The sequence below is a fragment of the Oxyura jamaicensis genome, chromosome 3 (genome assembly GCF_011077185.1).
Source record: "Oxyura jamaicensis isolate SHBP4307 breed ruddy duck chromosome 3, BPBGC_Ojam_1.0, whole genome shotgun sequence".
In the NCBI taxonomy this organism is placed as follows: Eukaryota; Metazoa; Chordata; class Aves; order Anseriformes; family Anatidae; genus Oxyura; species Oxyura jamaicensis.
This window is the reverse complement of record NC_048895.1, coordinates 61,583,470-61,607,880: the sequence shown is the minus strand read 5'-3', so window position 1 is coordinate 61,607,880 and position 24,411 is coordinate 61,583,470. Positions and strand designations below refer to the sequence as shown.

Genomic DNA, 24,411 nt, shown 5'->3' with positions numbered 1-24,411 from the left:
TGTCCTGTCCCCATCCCTCACACCACCTTGCCATATTGGGGAGGATGCCAGTGGCATTCCGGCTGTGAAGTAATCCCTGATGTTCCCTGAGCACTAGGGGTGCACCCTGCATCACAGCAGAACCAGCACATACCAACAGGGCTGGGGAGGCAGCGAAGTAAGCAAACATCTCAGAGCCTGATCTGAGTGACAAGTACATCCTTGAAGTTCAGACAAGGTGACACAGTTCAGCACCTTCCTACCAGGCATACTAAATTACAAACATTCTTAATGTGTTTTTTTGTTGTTGTTGTTGTTGTGTTGTCGCTTTGTTGGTGTTGTTTTTCCATGGAAAATGCATTCTTGCAATCTTGTTTTTTTGGATACAGGAAACATTCAGATACAAGAAAATTTTAGGTTACAAGAAATATATAAGTAGCCAACTGTGTCTCAAAAGATAAAGAACAATTCCCTCAACAAAATAAGGCACCTGGGCAAAGTCTTATTATATACTTATGAAGACTGTACAAGTGCCAATAGGTTAACACAGAAATGAAAGCATACACTTGTTAGCATCGAAGGGTTTTAAAACCTACACTGTAAGTCAACAGAGCAACGGCAAGGGAACTATAAATCTCATTCAGAAATAAATCAGTTAGAATGATTTGTACAATGCCCTCTAAAAATAAATGACTTTTTTTTTAACAAGTATATACAAATTGTCTTAAATGAGGTAATACACTGAAGCTGTCTCTTTCACAAAGTGCCCCAAGTAATGTTCTTCAGCTGCAATTCATTCTATGTTCACACAGTCTTCACACCAGAGCAACTTTAGATTGTCCCAGGGCAGATATGCCCAAGAACAACACCTCCAGGCCACCCCGCCCTTTACAGTAACTTACAAGACTCAAACAACACCTTCTGAGCACCCTTCTTGGAGTGCCACAAATCCACATCCTGAAAAATCATGCGCCAGACCCTGCCATGTGCCAGATCCCTCCATACCCACTGGAAGAGCTCTTCAAAGACAGCACAAGCAAGAAGGCAGCCAGCCTGTCACACACCCAGTGTTATTCAGGGGAGAGAGAAGGGTATCATTGTTTACTAGGAGAGACAACGTGGGAGAGCTCCAGCCACCAGGTCTGTCAGAGGACTGTATGACAATATTTAGCAGAGTCAATTAGATGCAAAACTCAAGCACGCCACCTGCTCAGTGCAAGTCACCACCCTCCCCAGCCACAGCAGACAGTATGTCTTTATTCAGAAACAGCGACAGGTCAACGTCCACAGTAAGAGCATCAGCATGACCTCAGCACAGCACCTCCATCAGCAGCTAGGCTTTCTTCTGCTGGAGGTCACCAAGAGACGTCCAAGGCAATGCTGTGACCCTTTGAGCAGCTAAGCCACCTCTCACACAAAATACAGTGCAACTGCTTTTTCTTTTGTATTACTAATTCAAGTTGACACAGCAGAAGACTTGCATTTCCTAGCTACTCAAAGGACTTAGTCTGGCCCTTATCATTAGTTTTTCTGGACAGAGTCACATCTGTCTAGCAGTTATCCACATGCAAGTCTGCCACAGCTGGGCATGCCAGCCACCTTGGCTTTTTTCCAAGCTATGAAGCTGGAGAAACTTGGGCAGGAAGACTTTGGTATATCCTACAGAAGGAACATGCAAGATATTTTGGTCATATCTCCTTAATTTTAATAATTTCCTCAGCATTATGGGGAGCTGACTCAAGACAGATGATGACCAGGCAGAGTCCCACTTGCTGACAACCATTCCACTTCTGAGAAAAGGAAACATGGGGCATGGGGGATTCTTGGTAATGGAAAGAAGACAAGTTGTAAGGCCTTGTTGTAAGGGTCATAGGCCTTCTCCTTAGGACACTAGATGGATGTAGATGCCCTTTCAGTAGCCTGGGACAACTGGTTGTCCCATGGCCCCTCAGTGCAGCAGTACTCTCCCACCCTTCTCAAGATGACAACCAGCTGGAAGCAGACGGGGCAGCACACGGAGCTCAGACAGCAGTAAGATGGTGGACTGCATGAGGCAAAGTTGCCAAGCTACTGACTGACAGACCACCCTGGCAGACAACTATTGATGAGGGATAAAATAAACTTGAAGGCCTGAGACACGTGTTCTGTACCTCCCAGAGCTAACGAGGCCAGCCACCAGGCAGCTTTCATATCAATAGATGAACATCTTGCTCTTGATCCACAGGACAAAAAGGCTCTCTGGGAGTTGCTAGCAGTGGGCTTGCATCGCCAAATGTGGCAGAAGCGGTGCCAATTTCTGCCTCCAGCAATTCAGCCATGTCCTGCACACACCTGACAGAAACTCTTCTGGACCTGTTCAGCACCAAGCAGTGTAACCTAACTTCTGGGACAGACAAGACACTGGCCACAACCGTGCACATATGTATCTGCCTGCCCCCTCCTTCAGAGGCGGCACCAGCCCCTTCTCCCACACAACCTGCAGCTGACAACCACATGCTGGTAGGTAAAATCCACCACACAGCTGTAGAAGGACAGCAACAAGCAGGGCCTTACAGCACCTCACCCGGTACACAATAAAGGCTGAAAGGTCCTTGCTAGAGGCACTTGGAGACCTGCTATGCAAATGCAGACAAAGCATTTTCACCACTTGCATGGCCGTTGGCGGTTCAGTGGTGCTAAAGACCACACTCCATAGCATGCCTCTGGTGTAATGGTATCTTCATACTGAACTCTAAATACCAGCTGAAGAATCCCTGCTTTATGCTTTCACAGTCACAGAAGAATAGCCAATTGTACCCTAGAAGCTCAGGGATCCCACCACAAAATGTAGAAGCTGGAGGGGATCATTTTCTAGTGCTGAAAAGGCTATACAAGGGCCAGATGGATTCCATATTATATGGAACTTCATTTAAAAGTGACTTAATTTTAAAAATGCTATTGACTGAATTTTGACAGCGGAGATTTTTAAACCTTCTTTAGAGCTCAGCTGTCCCTTCACTGAAAAGATCTTTTGATTCACTGGTGGTTTTATCCCCGTTTATTCATGCTGCTGCAGCCCACCCCTTACATTGTTCATTACCTCTCATGAAAGTCTCATGCACATGCACTGTCAGAAGCCACCATAGATACAAGGAGGATGTGAAAAGCCACCATTGATACAGGAAGGAAAACAGAATGATCACTCTGCATCCACGTAACACTCAGGTATTTCCGAGGCAATGCCTGCAGCAGGAAGATGGTTCAGCTTGCTACAGAATGGGAAGTTTGGAGAAGACGTCTGTTGCTAACAGGAATACAGTGCTTCACATAAAGCACATTAAACCTCAAATAAGGCACAAACCATAAAACCAAGGCATAAACTCCTGTTTTGTTTTATCTTATGTAGGTACAGTGTGTACAGAAGAACAAGAGCAATGTTATGTACTCTCTACTACCACCTGTGATTGTACACAGATGCAGAAGAAGTGCTCCAGCAATTACATAAACATGTTGTTGTGTACAGAAAAATACTTTACACATTACACGCATTATTACAAATTATTTCCTTGTTTAAAATACTACCAATGGCTTCTGGTGACAGCAGCAGCTTGAAATGGACAAAGGACAGTCTCCAGCTAGCTCAGGACAAGCCATGGAATCAAAACACGATAGCTGAAGATAAAAATAGAAGCTTTAAAGGATTACAGTTTCCTCATTGATTACTATAAGCTGCAGAAGTGTTGCTTCTACTTTGAAAAGTATCTGCAGTTTTTAGGGTATGCTTCACTGAACAGTTTTGTTTTTCTACCTTATGTCAAAAAATCTTACTTCATACAAATATTTTGATTCAGATAAATTTCATCAGTCTTCAGAAGAATCTTAATACAACGTAAACTACTGGTGAGTACAAATTCTTAAAAACAAATGGAAAATAATTCAGTTATAAAAAATGTATTGGCATAAATGTTTCTTTGAATTCAAAAATGGGGAATGTTTCTAAGAAATAAAATGAAGGATAAAAAACACGTTCAGCTATACCAGGGTCATATAAAAGTAAGATAACTTCAACTTCAAATATAAACAGATATGAGTTTCTCATGCCCACAGTGTGGTGGTATAATGGAATAACTTACTTGAATAAGTCACCTAGGAAGCTTTGGATGAAAGTGATAGGTGAATAGCCTTTTTAACTACAACAATGGTGTGTAAAATGAAAAACTGCCTGTTTACTTCTCATTTCTAGACTTCCAGCTTCCCAAATATTCTTATGAACAGGTTTGGTTTGTGGCTTTTTTTTTTTTTTGCCTTTTTTTCCCCAAAGATCTGACAATATTACGGAGTATCTGGTGGACACCAGAAAACTTTTTTAGTTTTAATAGCTTTGAAGCAACTGTCCACTGTTTTGAACAAAACATATTAGCATATTCAGCCGCAACCTTGATTTTTCTGTTTAATAAGAACAGTAACTCCTACTAGTGATTTGTGCAAGATAAGCTACTTGGAGAAATGTCCTCTAAGCAGCTGAAGCTTTATTGGATCAAAGTTCAATTACAAGTTTATTGGAAAATACCCTATATGAGGGTGAGAAAGAAATAGGGTTCAAAAAGCTCCAAGACAGTAACATAATAGAGCATGGTACAAAAGGCACCAGTCTTGTCCAGAATCAGAGGCTGTGCACCTGTGTCAACACTGCACCACACAAGGGAAAAAAGAAACAGAAAAACAAAAAGGCCAACCCGGGCTGCAGGAAAGGTTTCCCAGTTTAGGCTCAAACCACATGAATGCAGACAGTTGCGTCTTTGGGGATGGAGGCAACATACCTAAAAACTGGGCAGGCTCACACTGGTGCTCAGCTAAGGTCTGGGCACACTGTGATGGCCACACACCCTCAGCACATCCAGATGATCTGCCCACTGCAGGGGGCCTGGCATTCATAGGACAGGGAACACCTTGGTGCTGAAGAGCCGGGCTCCAGGCTCCTGTGAAACTCTAGGTACAGGCTTAGAATATAATACACCATTTTCAAGGTTTGAAAAGACCATCACGTAAAGTTGCTTATGCTGAATTAGTCTTTGTTGTCCCGTCCCACACTGTCCCCTGCCCTGTCTCTCACTGGCATGGCCCTGTGCCGATGTGCTGACCCACAGTCTGGCTCCAGCTGCATTTTTCAGACTATCTGCTAGCTGCTAACTCTCACCTGCTAATTAACAATGTATCTTAGCGCTTCTTCGAAAGTATACAACAAAAACAGAAGTTGAGCCTTTCAGAGATTAAATATATACATATATTTAAATTGAAACTTAACAGAAATTGTAACAGCCTATATCGAGGTCTGTGTTTAGTGAAATTTGCGTCAAATAATTCTGCAAATGAACAGTGAGTGAAAATGTCTAAGAGAACATGTCCCTCACACTCCCTATGAGAAGATGACTAAACTTTAACATTCACTTCCAAAGTTCAAGAAAGGCCCCAAAACCAAGACTGTGACAGCATCGCACATTTTACTACCATATGTCTTCATAAGCTGTTTTCTGATTTGAAGTACAAAGTGCCAAATACCAGCTTTCACAGCATGAAGCTCATAAAGTTTCCCATAAACTTTCATGAGCAGCTTCTACTTACACAGAGAAAAAAGATCATGTTTTAGTTTGTGCTTGTATGCACTATCCATCATAAGAAATTCACACAAATATATATTTTTCTAAGCTTTAACCTCAAAGAAGAACAAGTACCACAGTGCAAATATCCTCCTCCAAAAGAAGAAGGCAGGAAGAATTTGGGTCACTGGACAGATGCTTGAACATTTTAATTAGTACATAATATTTTTACTGATATTTGTAATAATGTCTTATTACCTAATGCCTTAGTCTCTTTTACCCTTAAACTAGAAAATATGACTGTGATGAAAAGTTAGGTTGTGTTTCTTACAGGAAATCCTACGAGTATTTTGATTATTCTTGCTTATGATCCTGCTTCGATGTACTTACTGTGTGCACTATGAAACTAAAGTGACCTTACTAGTGCAAAGTTCAGAGCAAAGAAAGGTGTGTTTAAACAAGGCATCAATCAGCAAGCTTTCACAAGCTTATCAGCTAACAACCAACTATAACTTAGAAGTTGCGATTTAATTTACCTCATTACAGTATGTGGGAATCAAAGCTGGGCTTTTGTTTCTTTTTTTGGGAAGCACACTGCACTATGCAATTAGTACACGATGAGGGGAAGGCAAGCTCTCCGCAGCTCCATAGTAAGGGCGTGGGTGCTCCACAGTATTCCACATCAGGGAACACCACTGGATCCCAAGGATTTCTCCCTGTTTTGCAACGTGCCTTTTGCAGGTAGAAGACATGCACACTACTGAATCACTGAATGGCATGAGTCAGGGCAAAATAAACCAGAGGTCAAGTTTACACCAGCTGTAGAGTGGCTGCTAAAGGACAAAATGTACCTGAACTGACTAAAAACCTGCCAGTATAAAGCTAAGCCACCAAATTATCTTTTTAACAAATCTGAACCAATAGATTTAAATTATATCCCATCAACCTCTTACAAGATATGGCCATAGCCAGTACTAGGACTCATAAAAATGAGTTACCTTGTCAAATCACAGCCCCATAATGATCACATTAAGCTGACACAGATGTAGGCTGCTGCCAGAGGGTTCTGTCAAATCCTTCCTTTTCTGTGGGTTTCTATAACTTCCCTTGTGTCAGTGCTGTCACTGATGCAGTCACTTGCTGAGTCAGGTTAAGAAACCAATCTGTCTGAGAACAACTCTTGTGAAAAATACACGCTTTCAGATGGATTTTTTTTCTTGATCCAGCTCAGCCTATTTCAATCAGACCATAAATGTCAATGCCAGGGCAAAGAAAAAAAACATGTAGGTGAAAGGTGGAAGGAAACTCCATTTTCAGTGATGTCCCCACTCTTTTCAGCTCATCCCAGCCTAATTGGCCACAACCTGCACCACTGTCACTGCACATCAAAACTTCTGCTGGATTGAACCCTCCGAGGCTTTTGAGATGAAAATAGAAAGTTTTAGTAAATAGCGTAGTATCTCTCTCCTGAGATAACACTTTCAACAGAATAAGAAGATATTCCTCAAGACTACTGGCATATAGGCTTCTCAGAAGATGATGCAGCTTAGTAGAACACAGCCACCCTCTGCAAACAGGAAAGATAGGAATGATTTTTCCTACAAAAGTAATGCTGTTACTAGTGTTCCCTCACCTGGCTGTGGCAAAGGAAATCACAAAGGGAGGCTCCAGAAGCTACACTATGGATGTCATTAGACCTACAATCCTCTTAGCAACTGTCAAGAGAGAAAGCATTTTCTACTGGCCCACGGTAACCATAGCTCTGGTCTCCCACTGTGACTGCTAAATGAGTACTGGCTTTGTAGATGAGTATTTACCAGTACTTCCTTGCTGTTCAGTAGCTGAGGCTTTCGCTCACTGCACCAAGTTCCTTCCTGTGTATCTGGGATCACAGGCTCATGACCACAGCTATAACCACAGTTGCTATATCACTCCTTGGGTGACACAAACACACAAGAACTTCCCGGTTTATTTGCCCAGTTACAATCTAGCATTGCATTCTCTCAAACTAGTCACAAATCTCCCTGTTATCTCTTGATATAGTATACTCCTGGACCTTGATGTTGTTTTTTATTAAAAGCAAAGAATTTCTCATAGAGGGAACATTTCAGCAGTAGCCTTGAATCCAGCCAACTATTGTTCTGATGATTACACAGCAATCAGCTAAAAATAATCAACTGATTAAAAGTAATCAAAAAATTAACAATTTACTAAGTGCCATATCACTAAATGTTGACAAAACAATTCTCACACATCCTCTTAAGTATTCTCCTGGTTTTCAAACAGGGAGTAAAGTTAAAACATCTGACTTCCCTAAGTCCGAGTGAAAACTGTCCAGACGATTTAGGGACTGGTGGACAGGAAGATGAGGTAGTCGGAGGAGTGGTAAATTGAGGATTTGTACTGATGCTAAGTCAAGCAAAACACACCAACTGTTCTGCTGCAGTTTGGCACTGAGTATGCATGATGAGATATTTATTTATGTGCTGAAGACAGCATTATTCTTACCTTGTTGCTTTCTCATGTGTGAGATACCTTCAATCATATTTCTAAGTATGCTAAAAACATTCACTTCTGCTCCTCCTCTAATACTTCACCCCAAACCATTTTACTCTTCCAACAATAACACAGGCAATGCACAGTAAATATTCCAATACATTTTTATCTATTTGTTGCCTTTTGGTCTAAGAAGCCTCCTTAGAAAGAAACAGTGTTGTAGGTAGAACACTGGTAAAGTCTCCAAAACTCTCCTGAAAGCATTTCAAAGCTAACAGGACTGGGATGTTGTAGCAGGAGGGGCAGGGAACAACCACACAGAACAAGGGTGAATAAGGAACAGGTGATCCTTGTGGGACAGTATCAGTAGGCATGTAAACTTTGCTGTGCTCACTTTTACTCTGTTGAAATACCAGACAGTTGGCACAAAACAATAACCAAAGAGTAAGTGCATAGCTTCAGCTTTCTCAGGAGGGCAGAAGGGTAACTTGCGTGTGTGCTCAACCCATTACACTGGTTGGGTTGTCACCGAAAATACAGCCCAGAAGACGGTGGCTAAAATTGTACTTTATAAAATAAATCAAATTGTTTTTTTACACATCCAAACACTTTAAACAAACAAACAAAAAAAAATACATTTTTCATACTTGTTTGGCTAGAAATATTTAAATTCCCTGCCTGCACACAATTGTTTTGAGATCAGGATTCCAAGGCAGAGACAGGTTCACCAAAAAACAAGCAGCCCTCACAAAACAGCTCATTGTCACGTTGGAAATGCTCAAAACTTACTAATGTGGAATTTTTCTTCCCCTGGCCAAGTTCATTTACTGAGTTTGGAGTGACAGTCAGTGACCCATACATAACAGGAATCTGCAATGCCACTCACAGCGGGAACTTCTCTGTATCAGTTACTGTAATTATGGCCTCGGTTCAGCTGTAGCGTTCTGATTCACAAAAGAAAAAAAGAAAATGAAGGCACACACTCAGTCTAGTAAAAAAACACAACTATAGAGCTGGGTACTCGCACTGCAGATGTCTCTGAAGCACTATGAGCAACCTTTTAAAACCTTACGGCTTTCAGCTCCAACCTCTCTGGTGATAGCTATGAAACAAGAGTAAATTATTGGCAGTAACAGTTTCAATCTTTTCAATCAAGTGCCAGTAACTGCAAATGGAAAAAGCCATTAGTCTTGTTCAAAACCAAATTAAATAATTCTGCTCTTCAAAGAAAAAGAAGAGAAGCAAATAAGAAATATTCATCTGATGCCACATTAGAGCTAATGTTGAAGTTCAGATTTACAAGGCTCCCCTGGCACTTTGCTCATCAGAAGTTCAGTTGCATTCTAACTTTAAATAAAATACAAATGCTTATAACAGCACATCTAATAATATCTTGCATTATGCTTTGTATCAATCTAGATTTGTACACACTCAAGAAAGCTGTTAATTAAAATGTTTAACAGGGCTTTATGCTTCACATTCCTCACAGGTAGACAAGCATGTCATCTCATTCTCTGTACGTTATTAAAATAAAAGCCCGTATACAGCGAGCTCCAATTCTCTGTTCTGCTACATAGCTCCACCGATTCAGCACAGTTATTCTCATTTGATACCTATTTAAGGGCCTGACTGAGAGTGGAACTGAATAGACCGTTTCCACAGATAGCAAAGGGCATTAAATCCAATCTAAATCCATGACATAGAATGATCCAGGTCAGTTAGTGAATTGAGCTTATTGAAATAATGTTGTTTTATAACACTGCAGACATTAAATGGCTATCTAAGTGCATGAACCAGGGACCGTGTCTGCATAATGAGGACTGCCCTGAAAAAGAAGGGCTTGAGAAAAGCACAAAGGACATGAAACTTGAGGTGAGTTCCAACAGGATGCTTAGAAAAACAGCCATGCCCGCAACTGGATGAGGTGCTAATTAGCATCATGGAAGTGATTTTACCTGTGTGGGTGACACTCACGAGACTGACACTGAATTACTCCCTGTAATTCAGGCTGGGAAGGCAAAACAGTGGCATACATGTAAAGAAGGATGCTGAAAATTGAAGAAACTAAAGAAAAGAGTCACCAAAAAATGGTTTTAGACTGAAGAAACAAAGAGACTCAAAAATAATTACTTATTTAGTAATTCTTAGTAATTCTTAACCTGACTCAGCAGCTTGATGATGAATTAACAGGCAGCTGACGGGCTTTTTACTCTATTGGAATGACATAGCAAGAACCAAAGGCAGAAGCCAGATAAATTCAAAGAAAAAATAAGGTGCAAACTGGGGAAGGGGAAACTCAAGGAAATGGTGGGCTACCACATCTTGCTGTCTGTAGATCAAGTTAGTGGGATTAATACACTGGTAACTAAGCAACGCATTAAGGGTCTGCAGTGCGCTACATATTTATACATGCATAAAGCACAAAAGACACAAAAGTGATACTAAACAAAGCAACTGAGCACACTGTTGTCTATCAGCTCTATTTGAGTATGTTGGTAGGCACAGGATAATAAATGCTGTTCAAATTAGCAGGCAAATTCAAGGCAGGCAAGATTTTTCTAAGGTATTTGTACTCACATAGAGCCTGTAAACTTAGATAAAACATTGCAATGGTTTTGTAAAGTCAGTTGTGGTGTGATAGATCTTTGCTTTGCATAAAAACAAGCACCACATGGCAGGTACTGTGCTGAGGAATCCATACTGGCATCACGGCAGACAGGTTACAGGGGGTAGGAACAACAAATGCTGTGATTATATAGAAAACCCAAAATCTGTGCTGTACTAACAGCTTGCAAAGGAAATTGCAAAAGGCTCTGCCACCACAAGCCCATTGTTATAATCAGAGTTTGTTGCATGCACACTGAGCATTACAAGCATCTCTCATGGTGCTTTAGTCCTTCAAACTGGGTTTCGCTGGATTTCAATTCCAAGAGTGAGTCACTGGTGGGAAAAGAGAGGAAAAGGAATGAGAGCTTTTCTCTCTGAAGGAATGAGAACAAAAACTGCCCTTCAAAGAAGGCATGAATTCATATTCACTACTAGATTTCTTCTTGGCTTGAGATGCAAACTATTAAATCTTCAGATTAAACTGAGCAAATACTTGAACAATGAAAGGCGATCAAACTGAGAATGAGTGATTTAGACCAAAGCTGCCTGTAGAAAACACTAAGTATTTTACGCCCCTCACTTGTCACCCATCCCAACAGTCAACACAGATACTACAAACCACTAAGTTAGTATAACCCATTTTTATGGAGATAAAAAATAAATATTTTATTTTATGCACATCTGCACGGTAATCCACGATAACGGGCTCTTATCCACAACAAAACCTAACTGTGACCCTCTCCTCCACCACCACACACTTCCAGGCTTCGGCTGACATCTCCCAGATTCACGTGGGTTCACCAGTTAATAGGACAGTGAACCTCCAGCACTGTGGGTGCTTGCTGGCAGGCATCATTTGGCAGAGGAGACCTGACGAGGTGCAATCTTGTTTTCCAGCAGCCAAGGGTTACAGCACTCTCTCCAGAACTGGTCTGGGTTTTAGTTCCATCTAAGGGAAACTGGGTTCTTACTTTGCAAGCCAGTGCTGGCAAACCAAATGCAAGATTTAAATACAGCAAATAAGTGAGGGTGCCCATAGGTACCTGACCTGTGAGGAAGAAAAGCCATGTTCTAGTGTTTATGAGATGCTGAAGTCCTTCTTAAGAAGTCACTAGCAACATGAAGATTCACAGGACCTTTGGGAGAATGTGATATTAAGGCACTGGCTTGCAAAGCTTCAAAACTCAAATTGGTCTTCTGCAATAAGCTTAAGAAGTGCAATGAAGTGGCAGCAGAAGTGCACGTGCTGGCTGCTGATGAGAAAGCACGGTGACTCATTGGATACATACAGGGAGACTGTGACTCACATGACAATTTGGTGCAACCAGGGAGACAATACAGAAAGGCAGCCTCTGAGATAAGGCAAATGTAAGGGAGACAAAAGCAAAGTCAACTTGCAGTGGCCATCACATTTAGAATCATTTATCTGCCACTCACTTTGCATTTTAAGCTCAGCTCTTGAAAAAGCTCTGTAGCAGAATTTTATTTTCCTCACACACAGGCATGCAGTTAGTTTTGCATGCATCTAGTTATTTGCAATTTTTTTATATCCTATTCCCCACCTATTCAATACTTCAAACCTGGTCTTTGCCTTATAATCACTTAAAAGAGATTCTTAGTTGCATATATATATATATATATATATACACGCACATTCCAACACATTCATTCTTGAAGAGGAACAGTCCTGCAGAGGCCTGTCTGGATGAGACTGTTGTCTAAGAGTAAGCAAAAAGAGCCCTATGAAAAGTCTGCTGTTACCTGAAATGCCTGTGTGTGGCTGGCAAATAGGACACAGGACCTGCAGCTCTTTCTGCTACAGAAAATGGGGTAAAATCCCCAGAAAGAAACTGAAGTGGCACTGGCTGTCTATGCTTAGGTACGTCAATTTCACATTTCTCTCATGCATGAGGCTTACATGCCTACAAGGGGCCAAAGTGGCTGCTGAAACAGAGTCACGGGCGAGTTACTTGATTCACTCTTATTTTCCACAGTCCATTTAACATCAAGCAGTTCCACTGGAAAAACAAGAATAATGCCTGTCCGTGGACATCATAAAAAAGGGAGATAACACGAAAATGCAAGCAGCAAGACAGCCAATAAAGCAACAGTGGATCTAATGGGTTAAAGCTGAGAAGTGAAAAGCAAGCAGAAAACAAGCAGTATGGAGGGGAGAGCTATTAAAATTAAACTTGACTGAGTAAACTGCTGTTGTGATTTCTCTAAGGAAGTTCTTAGATAAATACTTAGGTATACCATAGAAGTCACCCTTAATCAGTATCCAAAATATAAGAAGATATTCCTTTAGCTATTACTTTAATATAAACTGTAAAATAAATTCTACAGCAAAGACAGCTCTGATGCTAATTTAAGCTTTGTCACTGTCAAGACAACATTGCTAAATTGTCAAACTTGGAAGTAATCACATTGAAGCTGTTCTAGATTTTAGCCTGCTGAACAAATAGTAGGGTAAGACTTTTTTACAGGAAGTATTTCACAGGCTCATTGTCCCTTTAAAGGGCCAGAAGAGAATGGTAAAGTAGCTCAATAATCTATTAGATCGGTAAAATTCTGCAGTCCTACGAAGCAGGACTTCTTGTATGCCTGAAGAAAAACAAATGGTTAGGGAACGTAGTTTCCTAGGCTGCCACTTTATCTGGAACACAGCCAATGCACTGCTTTTTCCAGGATGCACCAGTGCCATGCTTCTCCAACATTCAAAAAACAACGCAGTCTTCAATGTTCATTGTTTTGAATGCCCTCGAAAAAAGAAATAAAAAAATCAACATAGTTGACCATGAGTCTTTCCTAAAGGGGTTGCTTCACTACAATGCAAACAGCTGGCACTGTATTACGTTAGCTCTGATCCCTGTTGAAAATTACAGAAAATTAAAGAGTTTTTGAGGCAGCAGGGGGGTACGTAGTGATACTGAAAGCTGTCACATGGAAAGAGAGGCAGCCTTCTGGATCTTAGCTGAGAGAGATAAATGGCAAACGTGCACGGTCTTTGCAGCTGTAACGCTGCCAGCAGCGGAGCTCAGGCAAACTAAACGTGGGAACCCCCTGTCCTACCCAGCTCTAACGTACACATTTCTAATGCTGTAATTAACAAAGGAGACTGCTTCTCACCTTTATTCCCAACACACACACTTAGTTACGAGGAAGGGAGCACCTCAACAAAATCAGGGCCGTGGCTGTGCTGTTCCAGCACTCAGTAAGGCTGCATTGCTCGGTTCGGTCCTTGCCTTTGCCATGAACTCGGCGTGACATACCATGGCGCATCGGTTATCTTTTGTCCAGGGTGACATTCAGCACTTCCTTCTATCTTTTTTTAATGAGATTATAATCAATTTGATCAGACACGCTCTACTTGGGCCCGCGTGCAAGTCATGTGCCAGTGCCGATACCGTCCCGGTTTCAGCCGGCTTCCCCGTGTTAGTGAAAGTCCCATCTTTATCAAAGGGACCTTTGTGGCCACTTCCAGCAAGGCCAGGGCAGACGGAGCGAAGACAAAACTCCTTCCCTCTCAGCAGCCTCAGCGTCATGCCAAGACACAGCCCGGGTTACACACAGCCCGGTGCAGCCGCCCTCCTCCCCACCACCACCTTTCGAGCTGTCAAAACCTTCTGCAAGTTTCCCTCGGCCTCACCAGCGCTTCCTTCAGGTTACCCCGTCACAACACCACCACCCACCCACCACCACCACGGAGCACCGAGCCGCGCCGAGGGCCGGCCGAAGCCCCCCCCCCCGGGGCCGCTCCCCGCCGCCTGCCGCCCGGTGCCCGCAGCCCGGCCGCCCGCGACCGGCCCCGAAGGCGCTTCCCCGTGCGCCCCACGAGCCCCCGCAGGGGCTCCCCGCGGGGCCGCCGCCGCCGCTCACCCGCCGGGGGCGCCGCCGCCGCCGCTGGGGTGGTAGGCGGTGAGCACCACGCCGCGGGAGCCGGGCAGCCAGCTCATGCTGCCATCCCCTCTGCCGGCGCCCGGGCGGAGCGGGGCGGCTCGGCTCGGCACGGCACAGCGGGGCAGGGCCGCCCACGGCAGCGCCTCCTGCGGCCGGCCGCCGCCGGGCCCCTCCTCCGCCTCCACCGCCACCGCCACCGCCGGTGTTTTCATCGCACGCCATGGTTACCAAAATGGCGGTGCGCGGCGGGGTCAGGGCAGGACACCAGGCAGCCGGGCTCCCTCTCCTGCTGTCCCATAGCCCCGCGTCCGAATCGCTTTTTTTTTGCCATTAGGAAACGGACTGGCTTCAGTGCTAGCATAACTGCCGCGTTTCCTTTTCCCGTGTGCAGCTGCCCTGCTTGCAGTTAGGTGTCTGAAAAATTCAGCGCGGGGCTACTTGAGGTGCTCCAGCACTTAGGTACCTCGAGGGCCCAACCTTCAAGTATTTATACCATCTGCAGGGCGGTAATTTTGACCTGCACTCACTGGAAAATCGCTCCCAGTGGGGAATCCAACAGGAAGAGCTTGCCATCGTGTCCGAGCGGGACCGGTGTGTCCTTCAGGGCCCTCCACACGCCTGGAAGCTGTTGACTTTGTTTGTGGGTGATACCCAGACGTAACTGAATTTTGTCATTGACTTAAGCAGATAACTTTATCCAGATTTCTTAAAAGGGTGGCCTTTTATGGGACACCAAAGGGGCTGTCCCTTATTCCTCTGAAAAGGGTAACGTCCCCGTGAAATGTTGAGGAGACTCTCAGCATGACAAGCACAGGAAAGCGCTGCAGAGTTCAACAGACCAACCATTACAGAGGGGCCTTTTCACTTCTTCCACCACGGAAGGTCAGCTTCTGCCTTGTCTTAGGTGCATACAAAGAGTTGACGGTTTTAACAAAACCTGACTCTTCCAGGGCTTCTGTACGATGTTTTATCTGTAGGCAGCTGGCCAAGGGGTTTTGACTAAAATGTTTTTGTACACAAATTGACAATTTTTAATCATAATTTTCAAATTTAGATTAAACAACAAATTATGAAAAACAGGGAGTAGTACCGATAAGCTTTTCACATATCCATTGCAATAAAGGAGATCTACGAAGTAAGCGGAAATTTTTCTTTTTATCCAGCTGTCTCAGGGCAGATCTCCTGTGCACACCACAGGCTGTGCCCCACCTCCCCAGAAGTCCTTGGTTTCAAAAGGGTAAAAGCAAAGGCACGGCCACTGTGCTTGCTACTTCAGCAGCGTCTTAGTGGCCCAGCTGCAACAGCTGAAGTAGCAGTATGCACCAAAAGCAGTGCGCTGGGACAAGTTACCTGTGTAACTTGCCTAAAAGCAAGGATATGAAAACACTGTAAAACTTAGAGCTGTGAAAAGATTTCCTTGTACCCTCAGCACACACGTACAGCACTCAGTACACCTCTCAGGCTGTGTCAGGCAAAAACTGGGGCCTGATTTCTCACATGCAGACACAAGCAAGACCCATCTCTTTTCACTGCTCACATTAGAAGCACATCAGCATGAGACAAGAAAGCACCCTATTAGCATATGCCACTACACCTATTTACTGTTGCCTTTGGCTCTGTCTTTAAATGCATGCATGGCTAATTGTTGAACAGCCTATGCAGAATACAAAATTATTTTGTTAAGGACCCAACCTTTTCCTTTTAAATTAAAACTAGAAAACTAAAAATGTAAATGAAATGAAATTGCCTTAGGACCTGGCATTTTCAGCTAGCTGGTTGCATGCCAAATACTCTACTTAGTTGTAAAACTTCCTTTAAAGAATAGATTAAAAAAAAAAAAAAAAAAGTAAAAATATTTAAAGCAGTTTGAGTTTAATGAGTGCTTGCCAAAACACTATGCCCAAAATAATATATATTAGGTGCCATAAGAGTAAAAATGTAAAGTATTTATCCTCTGATAAGCATCTTACTTAAAACACATTATAATTAGGATACACCACACTTCCGCTGTAAAAAGAATGAAGAAGCACAATGTAGCCAGCATTGCATCAGAAGGAACTGATAAAAAAAAAAAAAATACTACAAATGGAAAATGGGGAGAAGGGTTGCATGCTTCTGAGTCCACAGGGGAGTAGTGGAGGCAGACAGAGAATGGCAAAACTCAGACTGAGTTTATAGTCACCAACTGGAGAATAAGCACACTTTTCTAAGTGTATCACAAGGAGGGTTGGAAAAGTACCTAGAAAGAAAGAAGTTCTATTAATAAGTGAGAATAGAGACTAAGTTACTGATAACTCAGAAATAACAGAGATAGTGATTCCCTTCTTTAAATGTTTTTAGTATGACATGCTTCAAATGTGCTGAGCATGCAACAGCTCCTGTGGATTTAAGAGCTTAACTCTAGGCACGCTTTTTTCTTTACTCTGGTTGACAGCTTGATAGGATCAAACTCTGTCCTGTTATGACAGCATAACTCCAGCACAGTTTAGTTTTCTTTGCTGAAATTATACTGGAGGCAGCTAGATAATCTAGATCTACAGATGCAGTATTGCCGTAAACTGACAAGAGTATCAACCCTCTTTCACCGGTCTGTCCTCTGCCTAAACCAACTTATACTCAGTAATTATCAAGTTTGCAGTTAGTGTTCTTGTTCTTAACAAGGTACTGGTATACTTATTTGAAATGCAAGGTTGTTTGTTATCAGCTAGATAAGAAGGCAACATTTGAGGCATATAGCTTTATGTGGTAGAAAGAGATATAATTGAGAAAAGCGATTACAAATCAGGCTGTCTTACTGCTGAACCCAAGACTCCTTCAAAGAGTTCAAATATTTAGATTAAGATGTCACACAGTACCTTTACACTTAATATAACCAGTCACCAGGGCCAAGCAGTGCAGGATTCTCATGCTTAGTATTTTCTTCACAAAGCAAGTGCTAAAAAGAGAATGCCTCATCAGCACCATCCCTCATCACTGTTTTAAAAGGACTGAATATATATTTGCTCAATATCTGCTTTTCACTCTTCACTGCAAAATGACTTTTCTTTATTTTTTTTTTCCAGTAAAAAAATCCAAAACTACACTGATTATTTTCTTTTTTAATTTCCAAGTGATGGCTGATTTTTCACATTCCATGTTCCTGATGATGCAGCAATTATCAGCAAATAAAAATGCAGTCTACTGAATTTTACTGAGTACTGCATTTTACTGCTTCTACCGAGAAGCTCTGGTTTGAGAAAATTATAACAGATAAGCTTAGAAGTTCCAATTCACAGACTGACTTAAACGGTCCAGCATGGATTTATTCCTGCTGAGCTCCAGGGATCCCCTTAGAAGCAATACTGTAGTGTTCGGACAACAAATGCAGAGCTGCAGTGAATGGACAACTGTACCTCAGGACTTGTAAAATACATTTGTAATGACCTAGTGCAGGAGAGTTTCATCCTTTCCCTAGCATTACCTACTGTAAAATTTGTTCAGAGAGATTTTCAACTGAGAAGAAAATGCCTCAGTCAGCTCACTCACCTAACTCACATTCAGATAAAATGGCAGCATTTCCATTGTCCAAATTACATTTCCAGGATTCCAGCTAACAGCCAGAAAAGGCATGAATCAGAAAGTTGTTCATACATTGTAAGATGAAGTCTAACACTTGCTAAGCTTCACACCCCACGTGGTGGTGCACTTCACTGCACAAAGAACCACACACTTGAACAATGCTCTGCAGCCCTTAATGAGCACCGCGAGCAGCAATATGGGAAAGAATATTATATATAGGAAAGATATTCTGTCCTATCGTATATAGGAAATGTATATTTCCTGTAGTATAGGAAAGAATATTACACATGCAGTGTATGATTTCTCCTGCTTAGCACTTGATGTCTATATCTGTGCAGATGATTTTAGGCTCCACTGCAAGTCCGTGAAAGAAATTCACTTTTAGTGGGTAAAATCATCTGACCTATGTCATCCATCCACTTTAGGACATGGAGATGAATCATGCTCTGTAACTGTCTGTTTCCTCCCACAGGCTATAAAGATAAACTAGATGAGCAGGTCACATGCAGATGTCCACATCTATCAGATAAGCTACATCTTTACTGTTTTTATGTTGCCTGTGAACATACAGAAGAGGCCATGGTCAGTTACAATGTGCAACATATGGCGTATAAAATGTGGAGTACTCAATACTTTGAAATGTACTAGTATGTAGGTGTTTTAGATCAGCTTAGCGACCCCTGAATATCAAAATAGGGATGAAGTCACGCGTGCACATTTACACAGAAAGTGAATTTGCATACAGAAAGCTGATAACATCCTTGCTAGCCTTGCATCATGAATATTTCTGATGGTCTGATCCTTCAAACTAACGTGCATCCCACATTCAATATTTCCATAGCATTCTTTATGGAAAAATATGTCCAATACTATCAGAAGACAGCTCAGTATGAGGGGGAATTTTGTAAGCAACATAGAACTGACACAGAAGCAACCGCAAGGACACAACAGTGGTATGAGAAACAACCCCCTTCTGGCTTTCTGCAAGTGCTGGCCTTCTCCCTCACTGCCCTCCACACACAAATTTGAACAGCTGGCTTGTTCCAAACCTCAGCAAAAAGAAAAGAAGAAAAGAAGGGGGGACGGGGTGTGTGTGGGGGGGAATTCACACCTTCCTCTCTTTTCCGGCAAGTTGCTCTGAAATGTATCTGGTGCACTCTGGTGGCTGCTTTGGTAATTCTTAATGTGATGAATGCAAAAGGTGAAACAGTAATTACTGATGCCGTTTTTGAGATTATCCATATGAAGACTAATGAGCATATGAATTTATTCCAGTTTATTCAGTTTGATTTTTCTTGAACGCACCCCTTGGAGAAATTCAGGTCTCGCCCATCACAGTCCATCTGTTTACCTTATGAAAATCACAGGGAGTTTTGATTGCATGAGGTTCTCATCTCATCTGCTTTAATGTTTTCGCTCATGGTCAGACAGCTGCTGAATTTTACCCAGAGGCATATCAGTTTCAGTAGTGGTAATTTATCCACATTTATTTGCTGTGTGACCTTGCACAATCCTCATAACCATGCTTGCCTCCCTTCTTCTATCCATATAACAGGGCTAATAATATCTAACTATTCATGAAGGTTATTCACCATACGTTGAATTGCATTAAAAGGTACCAAAACTGCAGTGTATTACTTCTTGTTGCTTTACTATGATGACTTTTTTTGGTGTGTGATTTAAAAGGGATAAAATGGCATGGGTTTCCTTATCCAGCAGCACAGGGAACAAATGATAAATCTGTTACACTCTGCAGTATCTCAACATGAGGTATAGGACTTAAGGGGAAAACTTTATACCACAACTGAAGTTTCATACCACTTTTGAAAAGTTATCATCAGTGTTGGGGGCTAAGGGTTTTTCACTGGTGACTCTGAAAGCCTACTTTCTCTTGAAATAGTTTGATACAATTTTAGTTGTTTAAACTATCGCTTCACATATGCCATTAATTCTGAAACAACAGCGTATTTTCAGCATATGATGGGCTCAGTCTTTATTAATGCTCCCAAAGTGTCACTTAGATGTGGCACAGGTAGATACGCTCCCCAAGTGTATGAAAATAAAGACTGAAGAAAAACTCTGCCACATGGTATCTATATTTCTGATCAATCCTGTCTTACGTATATACAAGGCAGCTCTATAACCCTCCCAAAAGAGGTTTTTTTTTTCCCTGTGTTAAACATGCTTTCACTTTTCTGTCAGAGAGAAATCTTCTATCCTGCTGACCATCTTTCTTTCCTTTTTCTGCATCTGTTCCAATGTGAATCAAACTTCCCTGAGCATGGGGGTCCTGAACTCTGTAGAGCAACTGGTATCTCGCACAATGTCACAAGCACTTTATTGTGGTAAATTTTGTATGGCTGTGTCACATTGGTGCTTACAGTCCTCCTATGACCGACTTGAACATACATTCGTATGATACAGTTGGAGCAGATTTGCTGACCAGTTTGCACATCAGAGCACACATGGGAAGGAAGGTCATTCCAAAATCTGTTAGGGATACATGCAGAGTGGTGGGGGGCATTCAATTTTTTTGTTCTGAGGTTGCTGTCGTATGAAAGCCAGAAATCCCAGTTTTATCTCTCCTTTTGGACAATACACCCACAACATTAAAACCACTGGAGACACAGGAGCAGAGAAGGTTCCCATAACTCCCAAATCTACCTCTCTTATCCTTTAAATTAGCCATTAAACTGCTATATCCAGCATTTGGGTGTAACTAGACAGACAGAATGGCCAGCCCAAGTTTCATCATGTGAAATGAGGATGGGGGCAGCAAGTGTGGAGAACCAACATGAAACAACAACGCAATTTGCTGCTTTAAAAAGCAAGCTATCTGTCATGCCGCTTCACAGCCTGTGCCAGCTATTCTCCCCAACCGCTTTAGATCAGGATTGAGTAGGGACTGGGATGTTTTTTTCACTCTACATCTGGCAAGGAAGTTGAAGCCATGCTCCCCCTTGCACACATCCTCTAAGTCAGCCTGCTTTTTGACTCTGTGCTCTTCTCTTCATTAACCTTCTAATTTTGCTGTTGTCTGCAGATTTCATGACAGCGCAGAAACATCTGGTGGAGTAAAACATGCAGCAGCAATGACAAAGATTATTTTCTCGGTTTAGTCAGAAAAGCTCATGAACATTGTGACAAAATCCTAAACCAAGTAAGCCAGGGCTATCCAGAAATGTGGCTGCTAGGCTGGCAACAAGCGCTTCAGAACAATGAAAGAAACAATTGCCTGAGTCATCGGCTGCACGAAAGAAAATGATTGCTCTGTAAAGGCTTTTAAGCTGAGGCTTACCCAGGTAACCTAGAGCAAAGTATTTTTAGTTATTTCTTACAGATATGAAAAACAAAAATACTTATTTTGCATCATTCTCTTTCACCCAAAACATTTTCTTAAATGTTTCCCTCTCCCTTGTTTTACACAGTTGAATAAAATTCAGAGACTGTTCATATGGAATATTTCAAGCTGTCAATATTTGTATTATTTTGCTGTTTTGAATTGAAACAGCCTTCTGAATCCAACATAAATTCGCAAATGGTTTGCATCAACTCAGAACTGCATTTTCCAGGAATTCAGTTAAACTGCAAAAGAAGGCCACCACACTTCAACTACATAAGAAGTCCCAACTACAGTTTGAGAAATATCACATTAATGGGGCAACATCTCTTAAAACTGTATCTGTATGTATCAGAGACAAATCAGAAGTGAGGAATTAAAGTCCCCATATTTTCACTTTTTTTATCAGCTTACTAGGCTCATTTCTGTTATTCTGGCATTCTGTAAAAATCCTCAACACAACCGAATATTTAACTATGACTTTTGCACAAATTTGCTTTGACAGCAATGCTTAGCACTTGTAATTCTGAATTAAATAATAGGATATTTGGAAGTGTTTTCCAATAGGTTTATTGCAACAAGGACTGACCAGATTTAGAACAAAGAAATTCACAAACATAAACTGCAGGAATAAAACTGATGATTTGTTTATGATAGCATTCCTGACGCTTTTTATTTGCTCTTCATAACTATTCAAAATGTAACTCTCTTGAATAAAAAACTACAAAGAAAACTGACGTGAACACTTGTGCAAGAACTTTTACAATAAATAAATACTTGAGTGTTTGTTTGGTTCTTTGTGACTGAAAACAGCCCATGAAAAAGCTGAAAAAATACCAGTCGTACAGCAAGAGAAATAAACTCAAAGCAAGATTAACGCTGTACCCATGCATGTACAGGTACAGCTATATTGCTATATGTACCTAGAAATAACTTCAAAGTTCAGAAGTATTTCTAGGCTGATGCGTAGCCACACACACTACTCACAAGCAATTTTAGAGAAAGCATCAAATTCATAGCCTCTAAGGCCTTTGTCCTCTAAGGGTTTATTTGTGACAGTCACAAATGAATAAATTTAATAAATCATTCATTGTAGCTAATTTGCTCATCTCTGTCTGCAGGGAGCTTGTGACAGACAGGTTTGTACTGCAAAGTTCAGAGCTGTAGAATTACAAGGCAAGAATAGAGTACCAGCGCTGTGTATTTTGGAAGCTATAGCTGATGTTACAGAAGGCTAAACTTGAAAGTTTGCCTACAGCAGAATATAATCTGTGTAGTTTCTGCAGGAAAAACATAACATTTACAGTTCAGTTGGAAGATATTCACAAGAAATGGTATTTATGTTACAGCAGTCAGATTTACTTTGATTTAAATCAAGATAGGTTCTTGTTATTTAATAACTCACGTGATGTACATACAATACTGTTCACCATATGTCCAGGGGAAAAAAAAAAAAAAAAAAAAAGCACATGCATATAGGGAAACGTTTTGTATATATGCATCTGTAATACACATAACATACAAAACTGGTCAAGCCTCCTGAAATGTCAGTCTGTGAGGATGTATTGTGTGTGGCTTCACTGGCAGAAACAAATAGAGCCACAAAGAAAGATGGCATGGCAACACATGCACAAGGCAAGCCAGGGAAGAGGGGCTGTCTGTCAGGGGGCTTCATCTGCATACCCAGCACAAGGGAAAGTGGCCCTGGAGCAGCTTTGAGGCACAAGGCTGTCACCAGAGCACAGGGCAAGGAAGGCTCCTCGTTGTCACTTAAAGATCAAGCGAAACAGTGCTCCTAACTTACATCAGGGGAAGCGTTAATTTAGCCCGGGGATAAAAAGCAGTTCCCAGGATCAGAGCCCACCATCCCTTATGCATTTTCAGATATTTTTACTAATACAAAATCAAGTTGCCAGCAGGCACTATGATCTGGTCACTAGTATTTCCATCTCAGAATTTACATCAGTCCATCATGGTTTCTTGTCAGGAAACGGATTCTCTGAAAATACGAAATAATCATCAGGTTCTCTTTTCCAGCCTTCCTCAACCACAAAAGAAAGCTCTGTGTTAATTTACATGATGTGAATGTGTGTGTATGACAGACAGGGGCAAGGAACTGAGGAGCACATTTTGTGTTAATGAAAGGTGACGTTTTTGAAAGGGTGCATCTATTCCAGCCACAGCATCATCTCTTTATCAGTAAGCATGCATATTAACAATCCCTGAAGAGTAAGCTGGCTACAAAAACTCTTTTATCTGTTTCCAAACTAATCTTTTACCATCTTTAAAACTGTACTTTGAGAAGTAAGCACTTTCAATAATATAAGGTGGGTATTTCACAAACTCACTGAAAAGATTCATCTTGTATGTGAGCATGCACGGCAATGAAATTTGGCAGAATATATTACCTACAGAAGAGATATTTCTGATACCATCAGCTTGCAGCTCTTGAGGGAATTTACCACCTACTTCATGTAACGCTGTTCTGGAACATTTTGCAGAAGTGCACGTGGGGATGGTCACCTGCAGAAGCTTTCCTCCAGTTGCCACCTGCTGGCTGACACCCAAAGGATTCAACCACACACAGTCTGCAATTTGCTCAGAATTATAACTGTGACATTAACAAGTGTCATAAAAGTATCATTTATATCAGCTCAGTAGGTTAGTGGAATCAGGTAGTACTCATCGTCACTAATTACATTGTTTGTGCTTTGCTTCTGTCTGTGCTATCACACCTAATCTAGATTTAGGAGGACTAGCTACAGGGTGTTAAGGTGAAGGACAACTAAAAAACGTGGCAAAACCAGCACGTGCCCCATACAAACAAGCAAGGCTCGGATACTGTCCAAATGTTTTCTCTCACTCATTGACTGTATATTGCATATATGCATATAATGACCAGCACTTCTTTCCAATTTTTGTAATTGCCAATTGACATAACCAGCGAATTTTGAT

At 41.7% G+C, this 24,411-nt stretch overlaps 1 protein-coding gene across 2 annotated transcripts in view; it reads right to left on the bottom strand.

The window, feature by feature from the left end:
• Nucleotides 1–24,411, bottom strand: part of ARHGAP18 (Rho GTPase activating protein 18) — a 91,885-nt gene that overhangs the window by 50,469 nt on the left and 17,005 nt on the right. The window contains exon 1 of one of the 2 annotated variants that reach the window (XM_035321667.1): nucleotides 14,538–14,686. The exons of the other annotated variant lie outside the window; for it this stretch is intronic. Coding sequence (XP_035177558.1) covers nucleotides 14,538–14,614 — 77 coding nt within the window. The 5' untranslated portion in view covers nucleotides 14,615–14,686. Of the gene's footprint in view, nucleotides 1–14,537; nucleotides 14,687–24,411 lie in introns of those variants that run through there. 2 annotated transcript variants of the gene reach the window in all.